The 21,075-nt window shown below is 44.7% G+C and overlaps 1 protein-coding gene across 3 annotated transcripts in view; it reads left to right on the top strand.

Moving 5' to 3' along the window:
• Positions 1–21,075, top strand: part of GRAMD1C (GRAM domain containing 1C) — a 1,372,139-nt gene that overhangs the window by 974,291 nt on the left and 376,773 nt on the right. For all 3 annotated transcript variants that reach the window (XM_078656659.1, XM_078656660.1, XM_078656661.1), the window contains exon 11: positions 2,931–3,049. In XM_078656659.1, coding sequence (XP_078512785.1) covers positions 2,931–3,049 — 119 coding nt within the window. The remainder of the gene's footprint in view (positions 1–2,930; positions 3,050–21,075) is intronic.

Raw genomic sequence — 21,075 nt, 5'->3', positions numbered from 1 at the left:
AAACATTGGTGTACACAAATGTGCTAGTGTAGAAGTTGAACGGCGCAGGTGACACGTGAAATTAGGTGATTTTCAGCGAAAAAACAGCGCAAACATTACTTTGGGAATGGTTACAGAACAGTATATAAATAATTGCTAACAAGTTTAACTGATTTTAAGAAACCAAGATTACGCCCAAGGATGCGCTGAGTGGTCGACGGCGTTTCTACCTGTAAGAAATTCAGGTCTTCATCAGGACCGGGTTACAGAGAATCAGTCAGTGCTGTATAGAGGGAAAAGGGGGAAAGAATAAGCATGGGGAAGATGTATGAATGGCAAAATGAAGAAGGAGTAAAAGTGCTGCTGCTACCTGCATTGATGGTAGCTGGCAATCCTTGTAGGTAGGGTGAATCAGGGAAGGATTGCGTATCGTTGGCATCTGGGTCAGATCTACAGGGGAATAAAGGTTATTACCATGCTGTACAGAGAAGCTGATGAACAGAGCCCAGAACAGGTCTAATGGTTCAATCAGTGAGTTAAAATGAATACATTGCAAGATCTGGCAGGTAAGGCTTACCGCGTCCAAACCGGGGCATATACAATGACAGAGGCATGTGCGAATGCCAGTAAAATGCCTGCGAGGAATCCAGCGAGGTAGGTATGGTGAGAACCGGTACACGCAAGCCGAGTTAAGTGGGACCACTGACGGAAGAAAAAAGGGGTGGGGGGTGTGATAAGGGTGGTTAGGGGAGGCCACCCCGGATGGAGGATAAAGGATAGTTGAAGAAACGGCTGATTCATACCTTGTGGCAGTGGGTCCAATAAGTAAGTTTGAAAATCCGTGAGTGTGGAAGCAGAGCAAGACTGAATCAGGTTGGTGCCATGTACGGAGTCGTGGTGGGAACTGGAAATGAAATGAGCTAGGGCGCATCCTGACTCGTGGGGGTCAGAGCGGGGTCACTTAAAGGAGAATGATTGGACCGAGTTGAGTGACAACACTCATCTGTACCCCAGGGGGATGAACAGAGGGGAGAGAAGGGGGAGGAAAAAGGGAGAGTAAGGAGAGGGTTTAAAAAAAAAAGGGGGATTAGAAGAAATGAGCAAAGAGTAAATCATAATCTAATATAATCCACACTAATATATACATATTATACATGTTGAGTGAAAATTCCAAATTATTTATTGTTGGTTTTTGAAAAATCAAAGAAACTTGATGTACAATATTATATACAATGAAATTAATGGTTTTCAATAATGATATACAGTTTGTGACTGTCAAGGTAAACAATGCAGTCTACGGTGTATTCGCTTTGGTCATCTATATTAAACCATCATCATGGTGAGGAGGCACAGAGGGACCGAGGTGGGACCTGCCAGGAATGTCTAAGGGAGGGGGTGTGATGTACCATAACAGGGGTCTCATTTGGGTCACTGTGGAGAAAGATGCAGTGAAAGGTGTGTTCGCTCAGGTCTTAAGTGTCATGGTGTAGCAGGACCATGGGAAGCTGGAACAGTTAGAGGCGAGGTGACTCAGTGGATGTTGATGGTGGTATTCCATTCATCCAGTGTATTCAATCCATGATTCACTGAGTCACAATGTGCGATCCCCTTACATTCACATTTGTTCAAAAGTAGTTGTAGATTGCCACCACGTAAAGGCAAGGTGGGTTGGTCAATGACCTGCCAAAATAAGTCCGTTTCCAAGTGTTTCTTTTCCATGTAATGTGAGACTAAGGGGCAGTCTCAACCTTACATCTAATATAATGTCATAAATTAAATTAATGGTGCTGCAGTTTGAGAATTATTTTAGTGCAGTCCCTGGCCCTAAATTCTTTGGTGTTGGTAGTGAGGGGGCAGACCACGCAATTTTGGCACCTATAGTGTCCAAGTATTGGAGGAAGACCCCAAGCTGAGGTCATGGATGTACTGTTTCAGTTACATCAGGCCAAATGACTGCATGTGCCAGTTGGTCAGATAGGTTGTCGCCCCTGTTGTAGGAGAAAAGGGGGATTGTTGAAAGATTGTGTTTGTTCTAAGGACATTCCAGTTTCTTTTAAGGATTTTGTTGACTTTATTACTTTAGGGGCTGTAGGTAGAGACAAACGGGATGTGCGTATTCACCCTGGTGAAGATGCAGCTCCAAAAGCCTAGTGGGCTCTCGCCACAAGGGCATAAGCTGCCACCACTGTTTTAGCATTCAGAGTGCCTGTCCTGGACATTTGTCATGCAGATATTTTAGTGTTGCTACACACGTTCACGAAGCACTACTGCCTCAACAGTCCGGTACCTTGAGAGATTAATTTGATATGAAACCGTTCACAGACCCACCACTTTTGGAGGTACTGCTATGGTATCTATTATCAAGGTGAGGAATCTACAGTTAAAAGTATCCATCCAAAGAACAAGTTACTTACCTTCGGTAAAGTCCTTTCTGGCGGATACTCGATCTAACCACAGATTATGTTCTGTTACCTGGACTCTTTTTTTATTTTAAATCTAAAATGGTCCCAGTTTTAGGGGTCTGTATACTGGTAATGCCAGTCTGCTACAGGACTCTGTCTGCGTCCTTAGGACGTGGACAGCCTAGAAATCAACTGACATCAGCAGATGTGTGTGGTGCTTATATGATGCTCCACTCATCACTTCCAGAGCAAAACGATTTTAGCACAGACACACACACCGGCCCACCTACAGGTGTGCAGGAGAACTGCTTTAAAGTTTCTGGATCCAGTCTGACGGCTGGAGAATATTCACAAGGTAAAGAATCTGTGGTTAGAAAAAGTATTCACCAGAAAGATCATTAACTAAGGTAAGTAACTTTTTCAATTGACCACATTCATACCGATTTCCATGGTTGGCTTAATTTTGCAAAGTGGTAATTTGTATAATATTAACCATATCATTAATCTTCGATGTAATCTTATGTGTGCGTGTTTATATTTTATGGACAGATTTAGAAGCCACACCTTGGCAGAAAGAGCCTGGTGGTAACCAGCAGCGAACACTGACCTACACAATCACCTTATCCAACCCAATCATTGGAAAATTCACTTCAGCAACTGACAAGCAGGTAAAGTGCTGCACAAAGAAAAAATCATGGTTGTTTGTGCTGACGCTGTAATTGCTCTGATTGCAGCAAAATATCCTTATGTGGGTTAAAAAAAAGGGGGGGGGAAATCTGTAATTGCTTGCAATGATGCAACAGCTGATTTTCACTGGTTTTGTATGAGTGAAACCAGAGCATAACTATAATGTCCCTGTAACCTTTTTTTTCAGTGAAATTCTAAGGTTTTTTAAAAATTCTATTTGCGAACTATAACAACCCTGTAACCTTTGGGTTTTTGCAGTTCTAAGATTTTTCAAAATCTATTTCCTAACTATAACGTCCCTGTAACCTTTGGTTTTGTAAGTGAATGAATATATATATATATATATCAATCATTGTAACAATACCTCCTTCTGGACTTCCAAAAACCCATGGAGGTTGGCATGCACGCCGGCGGAGATAACCGGCAATTTCAATCTTTATAAAGTCTATAAAGTACGCTCACTCTCAGGAATCACAGACCCAAAGGAGTAGTCGTGGAACTGCTTTTTAGTACACAACGCATTTCGCCAAAGGGTTGATCACGTGTACCATGACACCCATACTGACAAACATAAATACTGTGGCGTGCCATGGACCTAGAAAGTGGCTGCTTTAGTGCCGACCGGCCATTATTCACAATTGCAAAATGTAATGAAAAACCAATATATTTATACAATACATCCTGTAATGAATCAAAAACTAACACTACAATAATTATGCATTCCTAAGGGAGACTACTCGCGTATCCCTTATTTTTCTGTAGAATATATGTATAGTGTCAAAGTACATAATCACATAAATAAATGCATAATTATTGTAGTGTGGCTTTTGGGTCTGTGATTCTGAGAGCAAGCGTACTTTATAGACTTTAAACAGATATATATATATATATATATATATATATATATATATATATATATATATATATATATTATTATTTTTTTTTTTACTAAAATACTGCCAGACCTAAAGGAGAAAGGTCTGAAGAATCAATAAAAACAATTGAAAGCTGATTTTCTAGACATCTGGCAGTCCTCTGCTCTCCAGAGCAGCATTTCCCAAAGTGTGGGACAGATCCCACTGGTGAGTCGCAAGTCAGAGTTTGTTGGGTCATGAAAGTCCTAGTCTTTATGTAATATTCAAAATGCTTAATGATGTTTCTGATTAGTGCAAAGGTGCTGAACAGTGTCCCTAAGTCCAGTTTTTAAACAAAAATATGCAAGTAACCTTCTAGTATTTATTGCAGCACTTTTGTTTACTTCACAAAGCTATTTCAACAGAGAATATGCTCTATACAGGATCATACACAAAAATTCCACTTGTATATGTCTTACACTCATAAGTGAAGACATGTGAATGTGACCTAAGTTCCAGAGCTGCATACTTTGGATCTTGGGAACCAGGTTAGACTCCAGACATTGAATCAACATCTTTTAATCAAGGCAAATCATTTAATCTCCTGTGCTTAGCACACAAATAGATACAAGGCCTTATTACATATTCTGCTGCCGAAGATGTTTATCAAATTTTGTAAAATGACTGGTATCAACACCAAGATTTTCGAAGTCTTGTGATTTTAGTGAACAGCTGTCATAGGCCAGCACCCTACTCTTAGGTGTCCCAGCTCCGGACTCCAGTGTAGGTCACCATCGGCCACTTTTATGGGCAGATCAATGTTTTGGCCACACCCCAATATCAAATGGCATGGATCAAGGTTGCAACGTTTACAAACAATTGCTGTTAGTACATTAAAAAAAAATCACCCTGCCTCATGTCCTTTTAACCTGGTCGGGTCCCGAAAGTCTGTTCTAAAAAATAAGGTTGTGGTTCTAAAAGCTTTGGGGAGCACTGTTTTAGGGTAATCAGAATATTCCATATTGCTTCCCCAAAATAAGTCTGTAAACGAGTAGATCCCGGGAAGTGATGAATTGTTACAGGTCGAGCCAGAAGGTACCCTGCGATGCCAGTTAGCTCCACTTTCCTCGTTCAGTGAAAAGATTAACTTGGTCAGCCATGTTGCAATCTAAAGACTAGTGGTTGTCATGGCACTGGTAAAATACCCTTGGTCTTGTGTCCTGCTGATTCGAATGTAGCACGAATCAAGATGGATTACACTTAATGAGTAAAAAAGGACCTCTCCTTTTCTGCACTTGTCTAACTGCTGCTTCTATGAAATGTAACAGCAGTAGATAAACAAAGCGTAATTGTGTGTGGGGTCCCTCAGGGCTCCTCCCTGAGCCCGACCCTCTTTAACGCCTACATGGAACCTCTGGACAGGATAGTCCATCCCTTTGGTGTGCGTATAGTCACCTACGCGGATGACACGCAGCTTGTGGTCTCGTTAGACCACGCAGATGGATCATCCGACACCTTAGGCCCCTGTCTAGAGGCTGTTGCCAGATGGATGCAAGCCTCCTGTTTGAAGCTTAACGGGGAGAAGACAGACATCATTCTACTCGGAAATCCCTCCCCGTCTGCTCTTGCACCCGTCTGGCCACCATGTCTTGGCGCTCCTCCTGCCCCCAAGTCCCAGATAAAGAGCCTCGGGATCTGGCTTGACACCGCCCTTGATTTCTCGGTCCAGGCTACTAAGACTGCCGCCACTTGCTTTGGACTAATGAGGATGCTCCGGCGGGTGCTCCCTTTGCTCCCTTTCCAGGTGAGGAGGACCATGGTCCAGGCCCTGATTCTCTCTCGCCTGGATTATGGGAATGCTCTCTACCTAGGAGCACCGGCTTCGGTACTGCAGAGGCTTCAGGTCACACAAAACAGTGCGGCCCGCCTACTGTTCAATCTCTCCCGTCGGCAGTCGGCGAGGAAGGCTCTGAAAGACCTCCACTGGCTCCCAATGGCTGCCAGAGTGCAGTTTAAAGCTTTGTGCATTATGCACAAATCCTTTCACCGTGTAGGCCCAGCGATTCTGCACCCTTTGGTCACGCCTTATGTCCCAGCACGCCCCCTTCGGTCTGGTACCTTGCAGCTGGCCACCTCCTCTAAAATTAACAAAGCCCGTTGGGGTGGCCGCTCTTTTTCCCATTCGGCGACCAGACTTTGGAATGCCCTCCCCTTTGCCATCCGAGGAAATAGCAACCTCCTCTCATTCAGAAAGGCCTTGAAAACGCATTTGTTTGCTAAATCCTGCTGATCTGCCCCGAGCCTGCGCTAAACCATTTTATCTTCAAGCGCTGCGAGGCCCTAGGGCAGTTATGCGCTATACAAATGCAATTTTTCATTTCATTTCATTTCAATTTACAGTCTGCAGCATGTGCTGCTGCAGATCGCATGGTTTTCACAATCCTGCCATCTAGGGTTGGGCGCAGGGTTTGCAAGTAGTATTTCTTCAAATAGAGGGTTTGGTAGGGCTAAGTCCTTTTTTGGAGTAAAATTGTGGATCTCCCTGCGAATTTTCTTTCTCCAATATTGGATCTTTCAGAGATTCACATGCTGGAAACATTTCCAGTCATGGAAGTGGGAGCCCCATGGTGCAACTAGTAATGTTAAACATAGCTTGGGAAGGCCAAAAAGCCTTCACTTTATTATCATAACCTCTATCATTTAAAAGAGACCAAATTCCAATCAATCGGGTTGCAGCACCCTCTACGACCCTCCCCTGAGAGGCTTCTGTCTCTTAGATTTTCTACTGCATGTTGTGTGCGGGAGTCTCCCTTGAGCTGTGCTCAGTTCAACCTACTTCTGAATCTTTAGAGGGATTATTATATATATATTATCACCAGCTAACATCTGCTGAACACATCTGACTGACTACAGTGTCAGAACTGGCTCATAGAGGTCTTTTCAGACCATGTGGAACTTCTGGAAAGAAGAGGCTGCATTCTGAGGATTTACAACGGGACTGCATATACTGCCTCTATCTATCTCACAAGATAAAGGATTACATGATCCACCGTACTTTTTTATCAAACACCTTAAAAGACAGAGAGTAGTTTATTGCTACGGCTTCCAAAGCTAAAAGCCAAGGAGAACATGGTTTCTGGGGAGGTTGATGAGAACTCTTCCCCATCGACAAAGGGGATTAAAAAAAGGAGAGGTCAGAAGTTGAGTCACCTCATTAACCTCAAAACAGTCTAAAAGAAAATACTCACCATGGGTCTTTTAAGGAGCAAAGCCCTCTGATAAGCATTTTCAAAAACATAAGATGCATGATCCTTAGGAAAATGTTATGTTAGGTAATTTTGTAGAGCGCACAGCTGCCCCAACAAAGGGGCGTCCCTGCGCTGAAAGCTGAATCAGAAGGCAGCAGGACTAGTACGCAGGGAACAGTGGGGAATCTAAGTCACAACCTTCCCCACCATCCCCTCCGGTTTTTCACAAGTTCGAGAAACCACCTTTGGCACCGTCGACGGAGAAATCATTGACAAGAGCACCATCAACTAAGAAATAGTCTACAACGCCATTGACGACTGCAACACCATCGACCACTATGACGATGGTGCTCATAATTCACCTATGATGACACAGTCAACAACGCCCATCCCATCGACGATCAAGTTAGTTTCTGCCTCTTTGGTGGCAACACTGTAGATGGTGAAACCAATACAGTCTACAGTGCGGATCACACCATCGTCAACGACATCGACAAGGAAGTCGTCGATGAGAGAAAAAAAGAAAAACAAGCGAGAAAAGGGTGTCTTTAATGCCGGAGTATACATTTCCAAGAAAAGTATCCCCCTTGCCACCTAGTCACCTATTGGATGAGGATGAGTTGGACGATGATGATACATTTGGTGACACACCTAGTCTATCGGAAATGCACATGAAGTATCAGCAGGATGACGACGAAGAAGAGGAGTATTATGGTCAGGAATATTATCCTACTCAACAAGAGGGACTACATTACACAGAGCAGTTCCTGCCATAACCGCAGCTTCGGTTCCAAGAGGATGTAGTATGGGTGCCAAAAGCATTAGTGTCGGATTTACAAATGATGCTCACAGACAAATACAAGTGCTTCCAATCTACAACAGCCCCACCTAGACAGGTCACAGCGCCTCCTCAAACACTGGAAGTACATCCTTCCACTCTGCAAACACCACACAATAATCCAGCAGCTGGCACTAAAAAACATAAACCTCAATCCAAAAGCAACCCAGCGGATGATAGTATGTCTTCAAATGAAAACGGAGCAAAAGGGGAACTTAGAGATGTACATACTGAGTGGGATGATTATCTAATTCCGGCTCCATGATCTCCAATACCACCACCTTCAGATTCTCCTCCTATGGATATAGGAGGATTTCATAATCTGGAAAAAACGGCAAAGAAATGTGACCTTCCAATGACCACAAATCAATCAGACTGTCTCTTATATGACTTCAAAGAAACATCTTGTAAGACCATCAGAGCTATCCCTATTGTGGATTATATATGAGAGGAAAATATTAAAACCATGAAAAATCCGGCAACACTAGAGGCAGTGTTGCCAAGTCTAAACAAAAAGTATAAGGCCATGGAAAATACTTCAGCTTGCCTGTTTGGACACCCAAAACCTGACTCCGTTGTAACCCAAGCGGCCCAGCACCTTTCAAAAAAATCCATCAGCATTAATATCCGCACCAATTGATAGGGAGGGAAGACGCCTGAACATCATCAGTAAACTTTTTTCCTCCATGTCGGCGTTGGAAGTGCGAGCAGCTAATTCATTGGCAGTACTTGGACAATATAACCAATAGATGCTGTCTGACATGGCACCACATACATATCTGCCAGATGATGTCAAAGCAGAGGACCAAAAAATCCTGCAAAAAGGAGAACGAGCCTCCTTGAAAATTGACTGCGATACGGACATTGCGTCTACAGGCTTCAGACAGCTAGCAGGAGCAGCAGTCCTATGGAGGCTCAGGAATGGTTGAAGGCCACTTTTTTCAGACCAGAAGTGCTGAGCAAAATTTTAAACCTCCCATATGATGGTGAAGCTCACTTTGGTAAACATATTGACAAGGCTCTACAATCTATAAAATGGATACAGCTACATTTGGGTACTCTGTAATATAGAAAAATTCCTTTTCGTGGAGCACGAGGACAATTTTCTTATGGAGGAGGTTACCAACCATACATGGATCAAACCTACCAACCTGGATCGCAGCAGTTTTACCGTACCATCAGCAGCGACAAGCTCCTTGAGCAGCACCACACAATGCAAACCCAGAGACGAAAGCTGGGTCCACAAGGAAAGGACACAGGAAGGCGACAGTGGCAGAATACAAACACCGGCTACAGCTCCAGCTCCTCCAGAATTCTTCAGAGGCAAAATATCCAATCAGATATCCAAGTGGAGAGAATAACAGACCAATAGGTGTTGGACCTAATTACATCGGACACTTGAGTTCATTCAAAACCAACTCATACCCCACCCCTGGAGTCCCCTCAAAAACATCTGCATCTTCTAAGATTAGAAGTCCAGACGATGTTCAGCAAAGGGGTCATGTAACGAATCCCTGGAAACCAAAAGGGAAGCGGTTTCTGCTCCTGTTTCCTCTTTATTAGAAAGAAGTCAGAGGAATAGAGACCCATTCGGATTTGAGAAAATTAAACAAATATCTAAGAAAACAGACATTTTACATGGTCAAAATTCAGGACATCCTTCAACTTCTGAACCATGGAGATTATATGACTACATTAGCTCTCCAAAATGCTTTCTTCCATTCTCAAGTTCATCCATGCTCTCGAAAATCTTTACGGTTCATAATAGGGAGCAACAATTATCAGTTCAAAGTTCTCCCAGTTGGCCTCTAATCAGCTCCCTGTATTTTCACAAAGTGCCTGGCTCCAGTAGCTGCATTCCTAAAACAGGAATACCACCAAGTATTTTCATAACTCAACGATTGGTTGGTCTAAGCACCTTCCCATCATTCTGCAAAAAGTTCAACCATCATGCTTACGTCTTTTCAACAAATTAGGCCTTTAGTTGAACCCACAAAAATCAGCCCTTTAACAGTCCACAAAAATAACATTCCTGGGGGGGCTACACTGGATACAGTGCAGGATTAGGCATAGCCAACATCAGAAAGATGAACAAAATTGATGCACTTGGCCCGTGTAGTACAAGGAAAAAAGTCACTTCCAGTTCGCCTGCTAGGGATGATGTCCCCATACCTTTCCTTTGGTACCATTTTAACACCTTCTAATGTGGTAATTGGTAGAAGAACTCGACTGACAATGGATCCAAATGCAAGAATATTTCGACAATATAATTTGTCACTCTAGGAATATGTATGGCACTTTCTTGGTGGATTCAAGAGACCAAGCTCTCCACAGGCCTATCTTTCATACCTCAAGTTTCCCGATTTGAAATTACAACAGATGCTACCTTTGTGGGTTGGGAAGCTCATCTCCAAGATTTGCAAGTTAGCAGCATATAGGAAACATCTCAGTTACTTCTGAAAATCAACCTGCTGGAATTCAAACGGGACACCTAGCTTTACAAGATCTTACAAGATTTTCTGCCTAGAATACCAGGATCAGCAGCGTGTTCATCCACACAGGCCACACCACAGCTGTGCATTGTATCAACAAGCAAGGGGTTCAAGATCCCAAGCGCTGTCCCAAGAAACACAGAGAATATTGGAGTGGCCAATTAGTGACCAGATAAACCTGAAAGTTGACCATGTGCTTGGGAAGCAAAATTTCATAGCGGACACACTAGCAGGATGATCAACAACTGCCATGAATGAGAGATCAGTCATGTAATTTTTCATGAATGGGGCATGCCAAATTAGACCTGTGCACAACCTCCCGAAATTGGAAATGCTAATTCTATGCAGGCTGGCATCCACAACCTGGGTTGTTGGGGAATGCGTTTTTGATGGCATGGTCAGGAATTTTTACCTACGCTTTTCCTCCGACTACTCTCCCCACAAGGATTTTTTAGAAAGATGAAGACTGAGCCCTGCAGGATATTTCTTATAGTTCCAAGATGACCAAGGCAACATTGGTTTACAGAGCTACTTCTGTAATTAGAGAGACAGCCCATCCAACTACAACCACTTCTGTCTATGTTGACTGTGAACCACGGCCAAGTACTTCATCCGGAACCGAGATCCTTACGCTTATCAGCTTGGCTCCTGAATTCATTGAGTTTGTACTTTTGGACATCCCTAGAGAATACAAGGATATTCTAACGAGAGCTAGAGCAGATAATAGAAATAAAACCTATAGTCTTAAATGAAAGGGGTTTTGTATCTGGTGCCAAAGGTCAAGCTTACACCCTATGTCATATACACCTGAGGACATTCTTCCTTACTTGTTGCATATGACACAGGCAGGTCCCGCTCATGCTGCATTAATATACACTTAGCAGCCATATTGAGCATCATAAGATCATCAACGTCACCATTGTTATGGTCTAGCTGTCTCATTATAGACATCTGAAAGGGCTTATCCACCAGTAAAACGTCATCCTCTGCTCTGGCTATTTAATACAGTACTCTCATAATTATTGAAGGGCCCATTTGAGCCTATACGCAAAGCGGACATTACATTTCTTTCTTGGCAAATGGCACTCCTAATGGTACTAACATCAGCAAGAAGAGTAGCTGAAATACAGGCATTCACCATTCAGGAACCCTTTCTACAGTTCATGAGTAATAGTGATTCTGTGAACAAATACCAAATTCTTTCTGAAGATACCATCAAACTTCCATTTAAAGGAACTGATAGTCTTAAAGACATTTTGTCCAGATCCAAAAGTTGTAGTAGAGAGAAAATTAGATTCCTTGGATGCTAAAATATTTTAAAGTTTTACCTTGATAGGACAAAACATTTCTGTAAATCAAATCACTTGCTAAGTGTACAGTACTGCTAGGAAAGGTTATCCACTGCCTAAACAAAGTATGGCAAGGTGGATAGCAAATGCCATACATTTCTGTCATCAAAATGTTGGCACACCTTGACAGGTTAAAGTGCGAGCTCATTCTCCTAGAAGTGTATCGACTTGAACAGCTTTGTTTGCCAGTGTGTCTATACAAGATACCTGCAGAGCTGCAACCTGGAAAAATGGACACACTTTTAGGCAGCCCTACTGCTTGGAGTCCACACTCATCTGAGATGCGACCGTGGGTTAGGCGGTGTTACATCATCTTTTTCAGTAAAGGTGAGCTCTCATTGTAAGTTATACCCCACCATCCACTAATATATTGTACATAATTAAATTGTGTGCGTGTGTATATTTTTATGTATACGTACAGATATTTTAATATTCATATATGTTTTATTACCTGCTATTTATTCTGATTCAAGCATGTGGATCTACGAAAGATCCAATACTGGTTATTTACCTATAATTCTAGTTCTACAGTATTGGTATCCTCTATAGATTGATTCAAATGCTACCCACCCTCCTCCCCTGAGAGCCTCACCATCTCTTTGGTACTAATACATATTCACACTTGCTCTGATAATTTGAGAGACAGAAGCCCTTGTGGGGAGTATTCTAGAGGATGCTGCAACCTGATTGATTGGAGTTTGGTTTATTTTAATTGATAGAGATATGACATCAAAGTGAAGACTTTATGGCCTTCCCAAGATTTGTTTAACATTTCACTGCTCTTCTGATTGTACCATCTAACTCCCATTTCAACGACCGGGAATGATTCAAGCATGTGAATCTATGAAGTTTACCAATACTTGAGAACTAGTTACAGGTAAATAATTCCTTCTCCTGCTTGAAGCTCATCTGAAACTTAGGCTACTGAAAATCTTAGTAAATCTTAGCTCTACACACCTCTTTCTGAGTCGTCTCCAGCTGGTCTCTTCTTGGATAATTGTATCCGATGCAATCTGCAGTTTCTTTTTCTTTTCTTTGGATAATGAAGCCTTCCCTGTTGTCTAAGTGGAAGTCCCACAGTGCCTCTACAGCAATACAATAAAGTACACATAGCCTATAGTGGCTAAAATACATTAATTATATTTATTTATCCACAATATTTTTAAGGAACTGAACTTCGGCCAATCTGTTGAGAGACCGCACCCTCTAGTACACTCCCCATATAGTCCTCTTCCATCAGATTTTCTACCGTGCCTCGTGTGAAGGGAGCCTCCCTGAGCTCTGCCCAGTTCTTCAACAACTTTAACTTACAACTATGGATACTGACTATTAAAATGTCAGAGCCATTAAAGAAAGGACTTCTCAGACCCTGTGTAACTTCTAGGAAAAAGTAACTTAATTCTGAAGACCCACACAAGGAGTGTATCTACTGCCTACACCCTACCCATAAGTGAAAAGATTGTATAATCTGATGCACATTTTCCTCCAAAACTCTTAAGGAAAGGGAATGGATGCTTCCCTTATGGCTGCGGAAATTGGAAACAAGAAAGTCTGTTCTTTCTGAGGAGAAGGATGATGAGGAATCAACTCACTTTCTAGAAAGGTCACGAAAAAGGGAAAGGTAGACTCCTAGGAATGCTTTAGATAAGACTCATCATGATTCTTAAAGAGACAGTTCCCACAGGGAGAAAAACTGAAAAAATCTTCTCAGAAACTGCGAGGCCAGAGCCTACCACTCCGTCCTCCAACTTGGCTTTACGCTTATAAAAATCCTCCTTAGACCTTTTAATAAAATCTAGACTGGCGGCATCGATAATAACAGCGACAACGAGGAGCATAACGCTGACACGTTGACAACAATCACTGCGATGACACCTTCGACAACAATCCTGTTGGCAAAGACACTGTTGACAAGGACACCACTCGTACACAAGCCGTCAACGAAAGCAAAGTTGTTAACGGTAAAACCACCGGAAAAAAAGCTTCCGCTGTCCTTAAATATAAGCACGGAGTCGACGATGACTTGTCTTTGTTGCTGTCAATGAGGGATATACTATCTGAAGAATGTTTGCGTCAGGGGCATGGCTATGCTGCATAGTGCAATGGCTGCAAGCTAGAGCTGCTCCGTCCTACCTGACTCCCTCACGACAATCCGCCACATGAATCCGGCCCCTGAGGGGCAAATTAACTGTCGGAAGGTGTACCAACCTCAGCGCCGAAAGAATCGAGACTGAGGGACTCCCATAGCCGGGGTTACGATTGTGCAGAATTTTGGCTTACACTGGCACCCAAGCCGGGCACTGGAGTGAACACTGCAGCCAAGGGCACAGCAGCACATCGCGGAAGGGGTCTGGCACGAGCCCGGGTTCTTGGCCTGGACCTTCGAGGATGACAACATTGATACCGAAGGACCACAAGCCAAGTAACAGCGCCAGGCCAGAGGCAGCAGAGAGGCACCGGGCTTGCGACCAGCAGTAAATCGCCGGCGGAGGTGGGGGCGGCCCGGAAGAGGTATTCCTGTACTGCAACGCTGTCGTACTGCATCGAGGTGTCACGGCACAGGAGGGGGAAATGCAGCTGCAGGGGTGGAAGATTGTGTTGAGGCGGAGAGCCCCCCCCCCCCCCCAGCAATCCTGTCTAGGCTCCGCCAGTACTTCTACGGCATACTGGCAACGCCCGAGCCAAAATGTGCCTGTAACTGCAGCAACTCTGTATCAGGCTCATAGGGAGTAAGATAGACCCCCGCAAGTGGCTTAGACCTGAGTGCTGTCGGGCGGCAGAGGCAGACCCCTACTGTACATGCCACAAGCGGTTGGCAGGCTCCTCTGCAACGTGGGGAGTAGTGGCAGGAGCTCTGTGGGCGCCATCAAGGGAGAGGCAGGAACCGTAGCAGCGGTGGGCGGACATTATTGTGGCCGTGGGAGCAGCCCCTCCCGCCTATCAAGCACCATCGGCAGCAATTCTGTTGTTGGCTGCTATCTACATTTCTTTTCCCCCTCCCCCAGGCCCACAAAATTGTAACACTTGTGGGACTGGGACCCAGAAGGAGAGATACACTACCTCACATTCACACTTGGGGAGAGCAGCGGTTGGACCTAACTTATATTGCCGCCCTACAGGGCAGCAGGAACCATTCTGAGAGGGCCAGGATGTCGTCCACGAGGGGCCCCAAGTTAACTAAAAAAAAAAAAAATGGATCGCTACACGCTCCCTAAGGAGACGCTCCAAGACCAACAATCCAGGGACAAATCAACGGGAAGACCAGAGGGGGACCTAACCGGAATTCACCCTGAAAGATGTCATGGCAGCAATAACAGGTCAAAACGTCACTGGAGCAGAAAATGGACACAATCTCATCCGAAGTGACTCTCATTAGGGCTGACCTCACAAAAATCAATGGAAGGGTCAAACAAATAGAGATTAAAATGGCAAGCTTCGTGGATGACACCTCCCACCTACAAAGCAAAATTCGAGAACTGCAAACTTTACGGAAATTCGCCGAAAGTAAGCTAGATGATTATGAGGGACATCTCAGGAGGAACAACGTACGCATTCTGGGAGTGCCACAGAGAGCAGAAGGGCAAATGCAAAACATTTTTGTGGAAGACCGTATCCTTAACCATCTGCAACCCAAAGGCCTGGGAAAGTTTTTTGTAATTGAAAGTGCACATAGAGTTCATGGGGGTCGGCTGAAACCGGGGACCCCCCCTTGTCCGATATTGGCTAGGGTACTCAACTACCGTGACAGGGATGTGATACTACAAAACGCCAGGGTAGCCCCGCTGCTCTGCTACGAAAATGCTGAAATCACCTTCTTCCCGGACTTCACACAAGCGGTACTGAAACAGAGGCGATCTTTTCTTGCTATCAAAAAGAAGCTCAGAAAAAAAGGTATGAAGTATGCAATGCTGTCCCCGGCTTGGCTCCGGGTGGAAGCAGATGGAAAAGCCTGTTTCTTTGATTACCCAGAGTCCGCTGTCGAGTGGTTGGAGAGTCGGACAGGAGCAGATGAAAATAATCTCCGCAGACATAGTGGCCGGTCAGGGGTCTAGTTGTGAGAGTGGGCCCACGCTAAGGAACTGTAAGAACTCTTCTCCCCTCCCCCCCATTGTGCTGTGTTCATATCTGCGTCAGGAACAGGTAAAAAGGAACAATGACAGACTCTGGCTGATAAGGGTCGCCTTACATTGTAAAGGGGTATTAATCCTGTGACTCGGCCCATCTCAGGGTGCACCTCCATTGTGGTAGTAAAGGGAGGGAATGAGCACCATATCCCCCACATTTCTACTTTTTGTTCATATGTTGGGCTACAGTCACTCTGCATAGTTTTATAAATGGGCAGTTTCAGGCCCGAGTGCAGGGAAGCAGGGAGGGGGGGTTGTTGGGTTGGTGGTTCAGAGTTTTTGTATGTTATTATAGAATCGACAGGACAAATGTGCATTTATCAAGGGGATTCCATGGCTTACCCAGAGTCTAATGAGTACACAATGGGACAAAAGTGTTAAAATATTGAGTTGGAATGTCAACAGGCTTTGGGGTAAGGTCAAACGTGGTCCTACAATTTATTAGAAGACAAGCCCCAGACTTCATCCTGCTCCAAGAAACGCACCTGGTGGGTAACTCCTGTAAGGCATTACACAGGTGGGGCTACAAGTTGGTGGCCCACGGAGGTTTCACCACTGGCTCCAGGGGAGTCGGTATAATGTTGAGAAACTCCTTTCCCCTCTCAATATCCTCAACATGGTCAGATGACCAGGGTAGATACATAGGAATTACGGGATAATGGGAAGGGACCACTCTAACGTTCATGTCGGTCTATGTGCCACCTGACCTTCATAGCGGTACATTTAGGGATCTGAGCTCCATACTAATCTCGCTTCCGGAGGGTCTTCTGGTTGTGGGAGGTTCCTTCAATTCAGTTGTTTCAGGTTCCTTAGACCGATACCCACCAAGAGAGCTTGTGGCCTCATATTGATGGCTTCCTGACTTTCTGGAGGCCTTGGGCCTAGTGGATATATGGAGACCTTATCACCCAGATAGTATCACACTTTTCACTCCGCGGCACATCACAGCCTTTCCCGTATAGACTATCTCCTAGTCCCGGCATCCTAGGCGGCAAATATCCAAGAAATTAGACATATGGCAAGGGGTATCTCCGACCACTCCCCGGTGTGGGCACAAATAGTTCTGGGACAAAGGAGGGTGGGTAGAATTGCTTTCATAAATCTGTGGTATCTCAGAGACCCAGGAGTCCAAAAAGCACTACTCCAATCCTATGACCACTACTTCTGAGACAACGAAGGGTCGGTTGAATCCACCCAGGTCCTGTGGGAGGCATTTGAATTAGTGATACGGGGGCAGGCACTGTCACTAATAGCGGGGACGCGAAAGGAGAGATTTAAAGAGCTTGTGGAATCAGAAAATGAAGTCCTCTGGCTGGAGGAAAACTTAGAAGTAGAGGTTACTCAGGAGAAACTGCACACATTCCAGCTCAAAAGAGATGACTATAAAGCGCTGGTCACTGACAGGGCTAAAACACTGGGGAGAGAAACACGGCGCAGAATATATGACCTGGGAGACAAGGCAGGGAAGCTAATCGCTTGGCTTGACCTGGAAGGAATGGGTCAGTAGGCTGGTACCAGAATTGATAGATAAAGATGGCAGGTCCATGACTGACCCTCAAGCAATTGCAAATCAGTTTGCTGCACACTATAGTGAAGTCTACCGAGCAAGCACTCCTTATACTGAAGATGACTCCCCGTCCCTAATTAAGGACATAGCGCTTCCCACGATGTCTGCAGAAGACTGGAGCGTACTAGAGAGCGACAAACTAGCTGCGCACTTGCGTGTCATGTTTGCGGAGAGCAGGGAGCTGGGTATACTCCCACTGAACCAAAGGATAGCTACATTGATCACCATTCATAAGGAGGGTAAACCAAAGACTACCTGCACCTCCTATAGGCTGATCTCCCTACTCAATGCGGAACCTAAAATTCTAGCCAAACTCCTGGCGAACCGCCTTGTCAAAGTAATCAGCGGTTTGGTTCACTCTGACCAATCAGGCTTCATGCCACACCGAAACACCGCTCTGAACTTACATAGAGTGCATGGTGTTCTGGGGAGAATAGCCACCATCCAGGAGGCAGTGATAACGGTGTAATTAGATGCGACCATGGCTTTTGACACCATTGGATGGCGGTACCTTTTTGCAGTCCTTGTGAAGATGGGGTTTGGACCGAGCTTCATCAAGTGGGTCAGACTCCTCTATTCGGAGCCCCTGGCTCAGGTTGTGGTTAACTGCAAATAATCTGAAGTATTTAAACTGAGTCAGGGGACTCGCCAAGGCTGCCCTCTTTCTCCACTCCTCTTTGCCCAAGCCCTGGAACCGCTGGCTGCATGGATTCATAGGGATACAGTGATACGTGGACTGCGCTGGTCCTCAGACTGGGAGGATCGCATCTCATTAAATGTGGACAACATTCTGCTGTTCTTAGCCTCCCCAAAGGCATCACTCCTAAAGTGTCCTGGATATCTTTGCAATATTTGGAAGATACTCTGGATTCTCCCCACCCCAGGGTTGCCCCTTACAAAGCACTACAGTCTGCTTCAAATATCTAGATATGTTTGTCACCTCAGACCAGAAACTCTGATTCGAATGCAATCTGCTTCCACCACTGCAAAGGTTGAAGGGAGATACAGCAAGCTGGAAAGTGCTTCTTTTCTCGCTCTTTTCAAAATGATGGGACGTGCAAATGGGACACTGACACTGACAATGGAGCTGCGTGAATGGATCCCGTCCGCTGTGGCCCACAGCTTTTAGGGCCAGCCTGATTTGGTGGATGAATTTCGCCAGTCTTGCCAGGATCATTGTGCTGGTATTAGACAGACATAGTGCTGATGCTTCGCTACAAGACTTAATATTCGTGCTGAGGCAAATTGGGCGCAGCAGTCGCCGGCGGTCGTTGTTGAGGTTTGGGCAGCAACAGAGAAGGTGCAGCCAGGATTCCTTCTTGTAGGTACACAATCTGCACGTTATGGATTCCCCATTTCGGGCCCAAACGGGATTGAAATCAGCTATCCCCAGCATGGTCAGCCTCATGTATAAAATGTTGTTTCGGGTCTGAATTGTGAGGGACTCACTTAGGTAGGGTTGTGCTGTTCCTACCCTCTACGAGTCATTTAGTGGGGCCAAAATGCGGGCTTCGGCGAAGTGATTTGTGCTCAAGGTCGAAGGAAGTTTTGCGCACTTGTCTATTAATGGCTTTCTTCCATGCGCTCAGGGGGATGTCCTGCCTCGGCATGCTTTCTTCCTCGATTTTCAAGACTCGTATTGCCTTTCCCAGCCAAGGGTTTGCCAAATGGGATCTAATCAGGATCTCAAAATTTGGAGACTTATGGGTGAAAGGCGACGTGGCGCCTTTTGACTCCCTGCAGCAACATCAGGAGCTACCTGGCTCAGAGTATTTCAGATATTTACAGGTCCATCACACCCTATAGGCTCACCTGTCAAAAGGTTCCTCTCCCCTAGAATCATCAACCCCTGAAGACAGACTGCTGGATGGCTACCTGACAGACTAGAAAGACAAGAAACTGATCAACAACATGGGGGACCCCCTACAGCAAACAAGTGAGAGGTGGGAAAGGGATGGTACTGAATTAGATGACGAAGAGTGGCAGGAGGCAGTAGCCTCCCCAAGGGAAGTGGCAATCTCTGCCAGACTGAGATTAGTGCAATTTAAAATCCTTCACAGAATATACATCACGGGAACTTGTCTGGTTGGCATGGGGAGGGTGGAGGGCGGAGAGTGCAGACGACAATGTGGCTGGGAAGGGCATTATGCACATAAAATGGGAGTGCGATCGCATTCAGCCCTACTGGCGTAAAATACACAATCCTTAGTGAAGTGCTAGCACTTGCCCTCCTCCCTGAAGCAAAGAAATGCCTTCTGAACGTATGGGAGCCAACAGACCTGAATAGTAAGAGTAAGCATTGGATCACCCTGGGTCTAATGCTAGCGAAGAGAAACATTGCGCAATTGTGGGGAGCTACACAACCACCCAGAATAGAGCCCTGGAAAGCAGGCCTAGATTGGTGTATGTTCAGGGAATAGACTTGGAACCCTTGGAATATCTTCCGAGGGAATATCTGTGACCCTCCACGCAGTTTTATTGATGATGATTTACCCTCGCCCTGAATAATGTAATTTCATTGTACCTTTACGCAGTATCAGTTTGATTATGTACCTGCAAGAATACTGTAGAGTTGATTCCTCTTTAATGTGAACTGCTTTGTCGATGCACTATATTTAATAAAAAGAAATATAAAAAAAAAAAAGAATGTTTGCGTTATAGAGCATACATCGACAAGTAGGGTCTCTCCTCTCACGCCAAGTCTCCTGTTTGATGATGATGATTCAGATGCTGAGGGTCCATGTGGACCGGCCCATAGCCCTTCTGAACCGAATGTTAAGCATCAGGATAAGAATGAGGGAGAGTATTACGAAGATTACTATGTTCCAGGATAACAACAATATATGGAAAAGCCTAAACAATATGTGGAACACTTCCAACATTATATTAGCTCTCTATTCCAAGAATGCATGGTTCATGTTCCTCTAGCTTTCGTTGAATAGCTCCAAGGCATGTTTCAGAACTATTATAAAAGATTCCCAAGTCATCATCTCCAAAGCATGCGTCCACCTCATGCTCTATCTCGGAGAACTCCTCATCCTGTACCCCCACCGCTAACTCCTTGAATGACTCGAGCATCGCAGTGCCTCCTGGGAACAATCCATCCTCCTCGGATGATGACAGGGAGGAAGAGAAAATTCATGACAATCAATCTACTCCCTACAAATGGGATGACTATTTGATTCCGACATATATTGAATCAAAAAGAAAGAACGGGTATACTAGTGGAGCCACTTTTGGTCCCCTTAAAATAGATAAACAAACACCAAAAGAGTGAATCCAAACACAGAGCTAGTATGAGGAGTAACTCCTGTTTTTTTGAAGATCCCTCATTCACCAACCTAGTTGGTGACATGCTTCATCATTGGGATCCCATCCGAGGGGCCGAATGCCTCTCGGGTGTGCTACGACGCCTGGTTACAGCGTAGCGTTTGTTTTTGGGAAGTGCAGTCATTGAAAATTTAAAATTGCCTTTACTTATCCCAACTATTTTTATTGGTGGAGAAGTAAGGCCAGATTAAAACGTGGTAAAAAT

The sequence above is a fragment of the Lissotriton helveticus genome, chromosome 8 (assembly GCF_964261635.1).
Source record: "Lissotriton helveticus chromosome 8, aLisHel1.1, whole genome shotgun sequence".
Lineage (NCBI taxonomy): Eukaryota > Metazoa > Chordata > Amphibia > Caudata > Salamandridae > Lissotriton > Lissotriton helveticus.
This window is presented reverse-complemented; position numbering and strand designations above follow the sequence as displayed.